The sequence below is a fragment of the Terrapene carolina genome, unplaced genomic scaffold (assembly GCF_002925995.2).
Source record: "Terrapene carolina triunguis isolate 2854851 unplaced genomic scaffold, T_m_triunguis-2.0 Scaffold234, whole genome shotgun sequence".
Taxonomy (NCBI): domain Eukaryota; kingdom Metazoa; phylum Chordata; order Testudines; family Emydidae; genus Terrapene; species Terrapene triunguis.
The window spans coordinates 5,063,490-5,076,877 of record NW_020664585.1 but is presented as its reverse complement, the minus strand read 5'-3'; the positions used below and the strand labels follow the sequence as shown (position 1 = coordinate 5,076,877).

The 13,388-nt window shown below is 37.9% G+C and overlaps 1 protein-coding gene across 2 annotated transcripts in view; it reads right to left on the bottom strand.

Annotated features, from left to right (window-relative positions):
- Positions 1 to 13,388, bottom strand: part of HECTD4 (HECT domain E3 ubiquitin protein ligase 4) — an 87,526-nt gene that overhangs the window by 54,736 nt on the left and 19,402 nt on the right. For both annotated transcript variants that reach the window (XM_026656876.2, XM_024196255.2), the window contains 7 exons: positions 11,375 to 11,445; positions 6,186 to 6,291; positions 5,315 to 5,435; positions 4,075 to 4,203; positions 2,739 to 2,863; positions 1,299 to 1,452; positions 313 to 413 (listed from right to left, as the gene is read on the bottom strand). In XM_026656876.2, the coding sequence (XP_026512661.1) occupies positions 313 to 413; positions 1,299 to 1,452; positions 2,739 to 2,863; positions 4,075 to 4,203; positions 5,315 to 5,435; positions 6,186 to 6,291; positions 11,375 to 11,445 (807 nt within the window). The remainder of the gene's footprint in view (positions 1 to 312; positions 414 to 1,298; positions 1,453 to 2,738; positions 2,864 to 4,074; positions 4,204 to 5,314; positions 5,436 to 6,185; positions 6,292 to 11,374; positions 11,446 to 13,388) is intronic.

Below are 13,388 nucleotides of genomic sequence, written 5' to 3'. Positions count from 1 at the left end.
GCTCAAGCATGCAGAAATCCTTTTCCAAAGCTAGAGAGAGCACACACGCATGCTATACTTCATCTAAGCTTCCTATTAGACCCATATTTCAACTCTTTATGGGAAATTATTTCTTTTCAAAAAATTAAATGCACTTTGTAAAGTCTTGTTATGTAAAATTGCTTTGTAGATTCAGACTACTGTAATGCTGACCCCTTACAATCCTTGTTCTATGAGTCACTCTTCAGCAATGGTCAGACCAGGAGCAACATAATTAAAAAATGAGTGTTTTCAATATAAAAGTCATGAATATTGGGAGTAAGAGGCAATCACCTCTCATCAGGGAACAGCTTGCCCTTCTGCTCTGATGTACCACTGGGGGAACTGCCCACCTCTGAGAAAACTGGAGACTGGGTTTTAAGCAACAAGGCCGTCTGCAACAAACACAAACAACTTTAACAATACATAAACACCATGTTTCACTGTAAGAATCATGTAGGTTTCTGAAGCTTGTTAATATTACGCTGCATAGTTATTAATGCTGTAACTTAAACTGGATGGGGCACAATGGATAGCATCTGTTTCTGTTACTAGTAGTTGCCAAGCAGCAGTTCCTGAACTGTGATCCATGGAACACTTGCTGATGGTTTGTAGAGAGCTGGCTGGAAACATGCCACCAGCTCTCCTCATTGTTTCTAGTTGCTAAATCACATATTTTTTAAAAAAGCTAAAAATAAATTAAATGCTTTCCTATTATTACTTTTCCAGATAAACAACTGCTGTAGTTGCCACAGGGACATTGTGAAATTGCCCATGCGAAGGGAAGTGGGCATATGAAAATCTCTTGTAGGATATGATCCTCCCTCACCATGGAAGTTTGAGAACCCTTGAGCTAACAAATTAAGGAAAAAAATTATTTTAGTTAATGTAGCTGTGTAAACACCATCACAAATTAGAAAATTCTCCATGTGTTAATAGTTTGGAGAAATTTGCTGCTAGCTGGAACATATAAGGACTTGGTCTTTTCACCTTAGACCTTAAAATGTGTTTCCTTGTATGTGAACAACACAAGGACAGCTTTGATTCAAAACAATAACAAGTGATTAGTTCTTATTACATTTTTATCAATCTTGGTATTGTGGAAGAACCCCACCAACAGCACAGCTCATTTTGGAGAGCTAACATTTCACCATTATTCCTTAGTCTTGATATTTTACCCTGGTATCCTTCATGAGAATACCATCGATAAGTTTAATATTTATGTGTTTAAATTTGTTTTAAAAATATGTATACTTCAATCCACTGTATAAAGGCCATACCTGACTGGTATAAAGTACCAGCTGTACCAGCTGAGGCATCAGTGCATCGGCCATGGTTAGGGTCTGTAAATTTGGATGCATCAGAGATGTCAGTAATACCGGAAGCAGGTGACCAAGCATAGTAGCCTTGGTAACTTGTTCCAGGCCTTTTAACCTGCAACAAGAGTCAAAAGTACACACTAACAATTCTTTTCACAGACCCACTACTATTTTTATTTAAAGAAAAGAGTTTAATACCAAATCAGATTGCGTAAGTAAATGATTCAAAGTGCAGCAGTAAACTTTTATGGGCAAGTGTATTGAGAAAAATCTGTCTATTTTATTGTCTACTGAACACTCCAGTATCTCATAACATATATGATAAGGTTCACAATCTTTTCTGTTAAGCAATTCCTATTAAGCAATGACAGTCCTAGAAGACTGTTTGCTGAATGATAATTAAATTCTTAATTTACTGTAGTGCCCAGAGTCTCTGGTTGGGATCAAGGCCCCCAATGTGCTATGCATTGTACCAACACAAAGGTAGACACAGGGCCCAGTCCACAACTCCTTACAATATAAAAGTGCTGTAAGGCATCTGAGTCTCCAAGACTACGTATGAGGGGAAAAAAACACACAAAAAAACCAAATCTGTATGTATGACAATAAGAGAGCAGTCCAAAAAAAGGGACGTATTCCAAAAACACAATACAGACCCTATGGGTGCAAACAGAATACGCAGCTCAAAGCCTAGAGTCTGAAACAGGATTTTTTGTAGAAAAGCCTTCCTTCATTCTGGATATTTTCAGTTACTTATTTTTAGGCCTAACTCTTCTTTTTTCAACATGGAGACATTTTCAAAACCCTCAATAAGATTTTGGGGAGTTTTTTGTTTTCCAGTCCCAAGTTTCACTTCCTGCCTGAAGAAAGAGGGCAGAGGGTGCTGCTTGGATGATATATGAAGGGTATTAGAGTAGTACCAAGGAATGTGACTGATACAAATGCTGCTGCCAAGGAGATCTTCAGGAGATAAAGACCCTAAACTACAGAATTTCTAGCAGGATGGATTCCAAAAGGATGTTGGCAATTAAGGTTGTTTCCAATTATTATAATGTTTATAGTACTTAGCCAAGTAACTGGACTAATTATAGAGCTAAAGAGACTTACGATTTTCGAGTGTCTCTGCTGATCTGTATATTATGTTAATACGACTGAAATCAATTTACGGAAAGCCCGACTCAAAGCTCTCCAAAGGAAGACTGCCTTGGGGATGCCAAAGGATAATTCATATTAAGAAATAGCTCCAAGCCCTTCAATAATTTGATCATTCAATTAAAAACAAAAATAAAGGGAGGTAAGAATTCTGATAGTATTAGCTTCCCTTTACTAAGCAAGCTGGTTCACACAATGGGCAGCAGCTCATATATTTCAGGCTAAATATATGAATTCAGGTTGTCTTACCTCTGCTCTCTGTCAGAAATGTCACTGTTTATAAGAGCTGTAGTGACCTGTTGCAGCATATCTAAAACTTCATCACATCCAGTCAGGATTTGTGTAGCAAGAGCCAAAATACTGGTCTTTAGCTCCTAGGTACAAAATGTTATACAATAATACTTAAATTCCTAGAGAATAAACAACTGACAACTGAACAAAATGGTGGGCTTCCAAATTAAATGATGATAATGTGACCTGGCAAAGCCTATGGTAGTAGATTCATCCAAGACTTAAATTTGATTTGTAATGCTAAGCCCTAAAGTGCTGGGAGAAACTAGGTGCATTTTACAGGATGCACACGCAGTTTCTAGGGAGGGAAGGAGTCCTCAATCCAGCACAGGAAAGTAGCCAGCCAGAGTACTGCGGTGGGGATAGAATGTCCTAGAAGGTATGAGGATAACTGTAGAGAGAAACTGAACAATGAGAACATGGATGAATAGTGAAAAAGACAGACAATAGTACGGAAACATTTAGAAGTTACTCAATAAGCTTAAACATAAATAGCATTAGATAACAAGCATACAAACGCCTATAAAAAGCAACAGACAGAAACAGCCCAATGACATTAGCAATACAATTAGTAAGATTATGAGATAAGTTACAAAAACAACCTGGGCTTTGGGACAAAACTGACAATTATCTACTGACAACACTACGCCAGCAGCAGTGTAAATGTAGTCACAATTTAGTAAACCTCAAATCAATGAAACAACCATAATCCCCCAACCTCACCTTTCCCCCAGCTCCCTCTGGGACAGGGAGAAAAGATGGGGCTTGCAGCAAGCTCTGAAGATTAGCAAAGTCATGCTAATAGAGACCAGGGGAAACACCGTTCCATTTTTAGTTAAAAAACAGCAAAAATTTTATGAGTGAAGTCAATAGTTACAGGAGGCCAAAACATCTTCTGAAAGCAGTAAGTTTATATATAAAAATCTCTAGAGTTAATGTTTTCTAAAATTGTATTCCAAAGTTAGTCTAAATATGACATTAAAAAAATACATGAAGTCCAGAAGACACTTTACATTCTTTAACAGCCAAGTATGAAACGCCTTCACGCAGAATTTTAGAAGGGAAGTGCTGGCAGACTCTAACAATATAGTGTCAAATGAATCTATACAAAGAACAATCACAGATTCTAGCTGAAGTATGGGACAGTATTGACTTCCACTATATAACTTCTTCAACACAACAAAAACTGACAACACAAACAGATTCTACCAGTAAGTTGCACTCCTGAAACATAAGAACTGTCAGAAGAACACTGGCCGTAGAAAGCAGTACTAGAATAAAACTCGGTGTTTACCTGTACCTTCAATGTCTCTCCCTGCAAGGAGCTGTCACTGTCATCATTTTCATCAGGTTTAATCAAAATAGTATTACTCAGAAGGTGGTTCTGTACAGCCATCAGATACCGCAAGCATGAAGATGCAGCCTTTAATATAAATAAGCACATTTTACATTATCTGAACTCTTTAAATCAGACTTGGCACAGGCAATCCTTGTGCTTTTTTAAAGTATGAAAAAGGAAACAAGCAGGGGGAAAAAGTACAAGAAAGATACAAAATTACTGCTATTGAACAAATTATTGTCGCTGAGTTATATGGTTCTTGTTAAATCAGCAGAATCTCACCAATTCATACTGAAGGCTGGGAGACCAAAATATTTAGTGAACTAATAAGTAGGTGGAACATTTAAAAAGAATGAAGCATCATAAAGCACTAAATTTGTTTCAAAAACGTAGTCGTAATTAAATACTAAATGTGTATGTGTATATGTTTTATGGTGTATATAATAAAAGTAATGAAGTCTTAACATGAGACCTCACTGCAGAGCTCAACCATGAAATCTTTGCTGAAAGGAGACGCACAGTCTCTGGTGTGAGATTCGAGGTGTGCAGGTCAACGAGACTGAAATGAGAATTAGTAACTTTACTAACATAGTAAAGTACTGTAGTAAATCTGAAAACAACAGATCCCAAACCTCATCCCACTTATTACTTCCCCATTACTGCAACTTCATGTTCTCCTACTCATTAACGGTTGTGCAAGAATATCTATGTGAATTTTTACTACTAAAAATTTCAGCTCTTTACTCATCTCCCAACTCTGAGCATACAGTATTCCTCTCTGCCTATATGCATAATTAAACACAACTCTAAAAGGTTCTCTCTATATTCTAATCCACTTTATAAATCACTCTGTGAAACTTTGAAGGACCTTATACAAAAATAAATGTTAAAACAAACAGTTTGCAAGGTGCCAGGGAAAACGTATCAATACATAAACCTGCTTTCACACTATTATACAAGATCTCTTTATAATGAAAGTGTCTTGCCCCCCTTTCTATTCATGAGCATTTTAATTCAGTAATATTAATCAGGTTTTATTTTTGCAACAATATGCACTTAAAAACCCCCTCCCCTATTCTTTTTCAAGACTGTGTTATTGTATACTTTTACATAAAAGGGAATGGATTGCTGGAATCAAGGAACAGAAAGAAAACGTAAGCAAATTGAATATTTTCAACAAATACATTTTACTTACAGGCACAGTTGAAAGAAGTCTTTGAAATTCATCTTTAGATACAATTTGGCACTTGGTGATTAAGATGCAAGATTCTCGAACAACAATCTTGAGAATGTAGTGCAAAAGCTCATCGTTTAGTCTTTAAAAATGCAGGAAAGACATGAGGAGATGTTGATGATTTATAATTAAAGAAAATTAATGACCGATACAGTCAACACACCTGAAAAGTCTTGACAAATCATATTACAAATTAGGTTACACTGACTGAATGACTGCATCAGAGATGCTCAAGCCCTAATATGCTCAACCAAAGCACTCTGATATCAAAGATGTTTGAAAAATAAAATGTCTCTTACCACAGTATAATATAAGATAGATATAGCTCTGGCTTGTTTAAAATATCAGTACATTCTGCATTCACTTTGCTCACTGTACCTCCAGAGAGTCCATATCAAGTGAAGCCTTCTTTTTTAATAAAAAGAAAACCCTTCCAAACTTCAATCTTTAAGTAAACGTTAGAGCTTCTTGAGGGTGATAGTCTTAGTGCTGAAGAGTGACACTTAAAACACAGTAATATGGAGTGCAGTGTTAGATTATAAAATGTCATCTGCTCTCATTTAACTATCGGGGAATTCACAAAAATCTCCTCCAAACCACTTATGTAGTTCTACAGAAATCTCCAAAAGTTCCATAATACCTCAAACCCTCAGGGGAATTCAGTGCTTTTAGCAAACGGTACAATATGTACACAAGGCTAGCATTAGCTCAAACTGCAGTAACAAAGGGAATGAGTTGTTTAGACAGAAAGCAGCTCAGTTTACAATAATGCTGACAAGCCAAATGCACTTCAATACAAATTAAGAGCGACAACTGTGTTATTTCACTTTACCTGTAATGATCGTCATCTTCACTTCCAAATCTGTTGTTCTGAAGCTGTTCAGCTAAGTTAGTGAGGATCACATCACGAAGTTGGGAGAGCCCACTATTTCTCTCTCCTACAATGGCAGAACATGAAAAATATTGTAAAACAGCCTTTTTTAGATACAATTTTTTATTAATTCATAAGGAATGTTGCTGGACATACACTACAGACTAACAGTAACTATGCTTACAATTTATTGTGATTCTCCACAGACATACAAGCAGTTTGGGACTTACTACATATGCAGCACTGTTTTAAATTTTGAGACGACTCACTGGTTTTAGTTGATCGGAAGATACCACTAATGTGGTCGACAATGTAGGCTCTCTACACACATGCATATCAAAGCTTATTGTGTCTATTTTAAGATGAAGTATGATATGCAGTTGTCAACTGGTGCCGTTTCCACAGAAATGGGGATAACTAATGACACCATCATCACATTAAAATGACCACTTTGAAGTATTTGCATTCATTTCTATTAATTTAAAGACTCTATGTATTATTTCAAGACATAACATTGGATTTCTTTGTAACCTCAGTGCATCACAACAATCTAAAGGGTACAACAAAATCTAATAATAAACTTGTACAGGTATCATTGGGCGCATGGGACCCCAGTAATGAGCGAGTGTTGAGAGAATGCAGAATCGGTCAGCGCTACGCTCGGCTGATGCAGCAACTAATGGTGTTGGACGCCATCAGGTGGTCGAGCGACATCTACCTAGAACGCATCACCGGATATCGGCAACAACAGGAGGGATGAGCTGCAGTGCTGATGAGAAGCGCAGTGGGGAAAGTAACTGAAATACTTTCTTCATGGATTGTATTTTCCAACTGCACAATCTACCCTAAATGCTCAATTACTGAGGGACAATCTACACTCATTCTTATACTTGCTTTCTACAACCAACTCTCTGTATAACTTTTCATTAGTGATGTACCCGAGTATTCGGATTCTAATATCTAAACTGTATTGCTAAATTTATTCACCTTAATTTGGGTTATTCCTGATTATGCACTATATATATATATATATTATGACTTTTTAAAACAAACTTTGTATTGTGGATAATCTAAGCAATATACCCAGATGTACAGACACTCTCTTCTTAACCTGTGTGCTATATAATTTTTTTTAGCAGTGGTGACATTTTTAGTTATCATCATCATCATCTTGTTCATCATTATGATCTCTGCCGGGAGTGAGTGGGTTACCATAGTCTTTACTGCCTTGGCATGTACATAGGTCTATGCAGGGAAGACTGTCCTGGCTACAGACAGTTGACTGTGCAGCGACCCCTACTGGTACAAATAAGGTCTTATAGAAACTCAGATGCCATTGGGCCCTTGAAGAATACAGGAAGTAGTTCATCATCCATATTTTTCCACCTGTGTTACAATGGTGATGCAATATCTGGTTTACTTATGTGCAAAGACATCCAAATCTTTGTTTGCCAAGATGCTCTTTTGACAAGCTCTTCAAAACTGTCCTCACATGATGAGAGTTTGGCCAGTGACTTGTCCTTTTTGATGGCTAGATTGAGGCACAAGCAATTCAGGTCTCTGTGCATCTTTTTTTTTGTCTGACCACAGCACTGCTACCAACTTCCTTGCTGCAAAAACTGTGGCTTGTCCAGCACTCTCTTCGAATTTGGCAAGATCTCTTAAGTGGTAAGTTCCCTTTGTTTTGACAACATAATTTTTTTCCGAGCACCAAATAGGGATGACACAGTCATCCTGTTAATATGTACAACAGGAAGTACATGCATCACAAATTGCATGCACGGGTATGAAGCAACACTTGTCAGCTGTGCTGGTAATGGTACCTGTTTCAATCCGCACATTATCTGTATGTTCCATTCTTGGAAAGAAGAGAACAGCAAGGATCAAAACATGTGCATCAGGTGACCTAATTACTACAGTTTCTTTGATACAAAGAGACTCAAATGCCATATTGGTATATACAGCATGCAGAAGCATTCTTCTGTCCACTTCCACTTGAGTGCTGTGCAAGTCCTGGGCTTCTGCAATACCTCTACTGGTGATGGACTTTGCTCCTTCACCATTGGAAAAGACTCAATCAAGGAGTATTTGTGTTGGGTGTGACTCCTACACCGTCAGGTAGATTTTGAACCATAAATTCACAGAGGAATTTTACAAGTGACAGCTTACTGGATGCTAACTTTAGAAACTTTTTTCACTGAGGCACAGGATGTCCACCAATGGCCTGGTATTTCTTGCATCCATCCTTAAATCCTGTCCAGCACTGTCTTTCTGCAGTTTTCACAGAGTTACTGTTGTCATATTTGTCTTCAGACTTCGATTACAGAATTAGCTTTGTCAAATCCTTTTTGGACCTGCCTCATATACTCAGCAGCCCATTCATCGAACGTGTGGAATTTGTCTTCAGTCATCATTTGTATGACAGCTATGGCATCTCGGATGTACACTGTGGTTTCTTTGTTGCATGCTCTTAGCTCATGAATTATTCCAGCTTGATTTTACAGCTGATACCCTAATTCAGCTTTGTCTGTTCTTCTCATTGTTCCATCAGCGGGACAAAGGCACAGGTCTTACTGGCTGACTAAGAACAATTCCCATTGAAACATCATCATTGCATCTTGCAAAGGACAAGGCTCTGTGGAAAACTGGTATCTGCTGCGATTGTGCCTCCCTTGCCAGGCTTAAATTTGTTCTTCTTGGCCATGTCAGCAAGTATTTTGATGCCAGATTTCTTGATTGGGCGGCTGAAGAAGCTGTGTCTCTCTTCAGGATCAAGTGCACCTCTCACAAATCTCTCCATTTGTTCTTCATCAACATCTGCTATTTTCAGTAGAGCTCCTGTAACACTGATGTTACATGCAGTTTAGTAGATATTTTGATAAGTACCCCTGGATGTGCTTCAGGGTCAAATGGGTTTGTCACATTGTTGATGACATGGTTGGTAAGAGCTATAACATGCTCTTCATCCCTCTTCCGTGCAGAGGCAAGGACTTGTTTGTGGACTTAGTCTTCATTACTTCTGGTTAAGTCACTTCTTTCTCTCATAGCTTTTACATATTCATAATATGAAGCTGTGTACTGTCATCTTACAATCCTGCTGGAAAGGCATAACGAGTGGGGTTCCGCAGGGGTCTGTTTTGGGACCGGCTCTGTTCAATATCTTCATTAACGACTTAGATATTGGTATAGAAAGTACGATTATTAAGTTTGCGGATGATACCAAACTGGGAGGGATTGCAACTGCTTTGGAGGACAGGGTCATAATTCAAAATGATCTGGACAAATTGGAGAAATGGTCTGAGTTAAACAGGATGAAGTTTAACAAAGACAAATGCAAAGTGCTCCACTTAGGAAGAAAAAATCAGTTTCACACATACAGAATGGGAAGAGACTGTCTAGGAAGGAGTACGGCAGAAAGGGATCTAGGGGTTATAGTGGACCACAAGCTAAATATGAGTCAACAGTGTGATGCTGTTGCAAAAAAAGCAAACGTGATTCTGGGATGTATTAACAGGTGTGTTGTGAGCAAGACACGAGAAGTCATTCTTCCGCTCTACTCTGCTCTGGTTAGGCCTCAGCTGGAGTATTGTGTCCAGTTCTGGGCACCGCATTTCAAGAAAGATGTGGAGAAATTGGAAAGGGTCCAGAGAAGAGCAACAAGAATGATTAAAGGTCTTGAGAACATGACCTATGAAGGAAGGCTGAAAGAATTGGGTTTGTTTAGTTTGGAAAAGAGAAGACTGAGAGGGGACATGATAGCAGTTTTCAGGTATCTAAAAGGGTGTCATAAGGAGGAGGGAGAAAACTTGTTCACCTTAGCCTCTGAGGATAGAACAAGAAGCAATGGGCTTAAACTGCAGCAAGGGAGGTCTAGGTTGGCCATTAGGAAAAAGTTCCTAACTGTCAGGGTGGTTAAACACTGGAATAAATTGCCTAGGGAGGTTGTGGAATCTCCATCTCTGGAGATATTTAAGAGTAGGTTAGATAAATGTCTATCAGGGATGGTCTAGACAGTATTTGGTCCTGCCATGCGGGCAGGGGACTGGACTCGATGACCTCTCGAGGTCCCTTCCAGTCCTAGAATCTATGAATCTTTAACTCTAATATTGACCTGTGCATATGTGTAACTGAATTAAAAGCTAATTTCTAGAATATTTCAAAGGCTAGTACTGCATGCATAAGCAATTACAAATTAAAACCTATCAGGCAGACTAGATGCTACATTGTATGTACAAAATCTTGCAAATGGCAAAGCATTGTATTAGGAATTCACATTCATTTATATCTACCCACTACACAGTACGAACTATGGGCACACAATCTACTGCTACACAACCTTCAGTGAGACTGATCTGGTCAGCAAATTTCAATTGAAAATATAGAGAACTATTAAAATCACTTATGAGAGATTTTGATAATTAAGAATGTGCAATGTGAAAACAATTCATGTTAGCATATTGCAAAATGTTGGTATTCACCATTTTTGCCACATGCTAAACAGCTTCATAATTTTTGGGGAAAATAAATACTTGCCCATGTAAAACTAATACACATATTTTACTACATTGTCGTTTGGTAGCTTTGAACACCACATTAAGATACTGAAATTAACTTAAACAGTAAAAACTGTAGTCAGTGATGTTGCAATGTTTCTGGAACTCAATTGAGTCTCATTGTTTCACCTCACCTACAGATTTACGACACCACTTGCCAGTTCCACATCGTCCCTCATCTACACATACATAAAATAATTTTTCAAATGATATACAATGGAGATGTGTGTATGACGAGGGCCCTTTCTGAGAAATTGCTGTGTACCTACTAGGTACAATATTCAAGCTAGACAAAGTACATTATGAATAATGTCAAAACAGATTTGTAAACCTTTCTAGTTTTAAGTTAGATCTTGCCATTACTCTGATACAGTGTTTCACCTTCCCCACACATCCAGGCAAAGCATTGAGAATTTAAAACATTCTATAACTTCCAAGGAGGTACTAGTTTATGATAGTCTAACATTCAACCTTTTTCCTGAACTTCTTTAATTCCAGAAATAAAAAGTACTAACAGGAAAAAAGACAAAACTGCCCTCTTTCTGCTTAGTTTTTAAATTTAAAAAATTATTCTCCAGAGTATCAATAAGAACTCACCTTCTGTCAAGACCAACTTAAGTAAGTTATTAATTTCCACTTCTCCAGGATATAGGATATTTAAGCCAGAGCTAAGAAGAAAAAAAAGGTGGGGAGAGGGAGGAATCAAAAGTCGAATTTAACATTTGTTTATAATGAGTGAAAGGAAAATAGTTCCATTATAAACATGGGAAACAGAACATTAAAAATTGGAGCTTACAATTGTATAGCTATCACCCTTAGAATTATTCCATATGGTTGCCTGAATTTTTATAAAGAGATATTTTTATACTAAGGAGAGATGTCCAACACATCTTAACATTTAGATTAATTTATCTGTCATATAATTGCAAATGTTTCCTCTGTGATTTCTGCTAATCAAAGAAGTTTTGTTGTATAAGCAGAGGATTTCCCCCTCTCTGAGCCATCTGCTCCCTCCTGACAAATCCTACAGTGAAGTCATCATTGTAACATATGATAGCACAGTCATTTCTGTAACAAACAGACCAATGTCAAACACAGGATGACGGCTTTACTGCAAATCTGAGCAGAACAGTGGTGGAGAGAGGTAGAAAGCAGCAAATCAAATATCTGAAATAAGAGCTATAGGAAATGAAAGCCAGTAGCCTAGAACTTTGACTGGTATTAACTCCTTTAACCTCATTAACCTTTGACCCATTATGGAAATCCTTCTTTAAACTAAGTGGGGAGCCAGAAGTACAGTAATGTTGGAACTGCACTGCTATAGATACACCTCCAAAAAAAAAAAAAAAAAAAAATTAGTCTCCCCCACCCTTTAATAGTTTGTCCCCTCTGCATAAATTATTCACCATATCAAGGGTAAAAGATCACCCTTGTGCACAGGCGTGTGCTCCCGATTGCTTATAGTGTTAAAGGAGCTACTATATGGACATGTTTTACCTTATTAAATGTATCTCATACCAAACATAAGTGTGTGGTCTACTGTTCATTTTACAAGAGTGAACTAGAGCCAAGATTTCTGCAGTTTTTTTCCCAACTCAGTCACTGACTCCAAGACTGATCACAGTCAAGTCTCTTTGAAATGTAGCCTTAGAATAGCCATCACCACCCGGAGAGCCTACATTTCATAGTACTTTACAACACAATTTATTTAATTCAAAATTTAAGTCAGAAAATATGAACCTCAAAGTTAACTTGGAATTTATTATTACTACAATAAGAAGAAATCCTTCCTGATCTTTACTGATCTGCTCCTTTGCTTACATAAGCTACAATGCTTTAATGTATTTGCTGACCAAAAACAATGAATCTAGTCAAATACTGTAACATCTACTTAACTGTTCTATCAATATCCGCTGTGTAAACAGTCAGCAGCATATATAAAACCTGAAAAGACGGCCTTCAAACCAAAGAGGTACTACTATTCTCTAGTACATTTAAATGGCTGTATACATTTTGTAACTTAGTGGTTTATAAGAAAGGCACACAGGTTGATCTTTGGAAGATTTTGTTCTCAAGCTCTGGAAGATTTCCCACTTGAAAGCAGATTTACAATCTGTGATTAAGACACCCGAGACAACATTCTTTGCCCTTGAGATGCACATTTTTGGATTCTCTTGATAAACAATTGCATTTTTTCCCACTTTATTGTCCTCAACTTGGTCACTCTGCTTTCATGACAAACCACAGAAAAGTTTCACAGCTTGTAGCTCAAATGAGACAGCAGTGCCGTTCAGGCTCAGTGACACTGCTCCTTCAGCACTAGTGCCCAGTGTGCTGGGGAGCTGAAGCATCTGCTTGGATAATACTGTTAGGTGCTGATGCCGCAACACAAAGACATTGGGCTCACCCCATCCCAGGACGTCTATACAACACATGTTCCTCATCCCTAAACACAAGTCTCCCGCCACCCCAAGCCACCTGGACATCCTTGCAACCCATTTCATACTTTTCCAAAATCATCCTCAACCTATAGCATCCCCAAACCCCACTCACTCCACTTGTCTCCACACCCCTGGTCACCCCCCCAAAAAGTCTCAAATCTGCTTTCTGA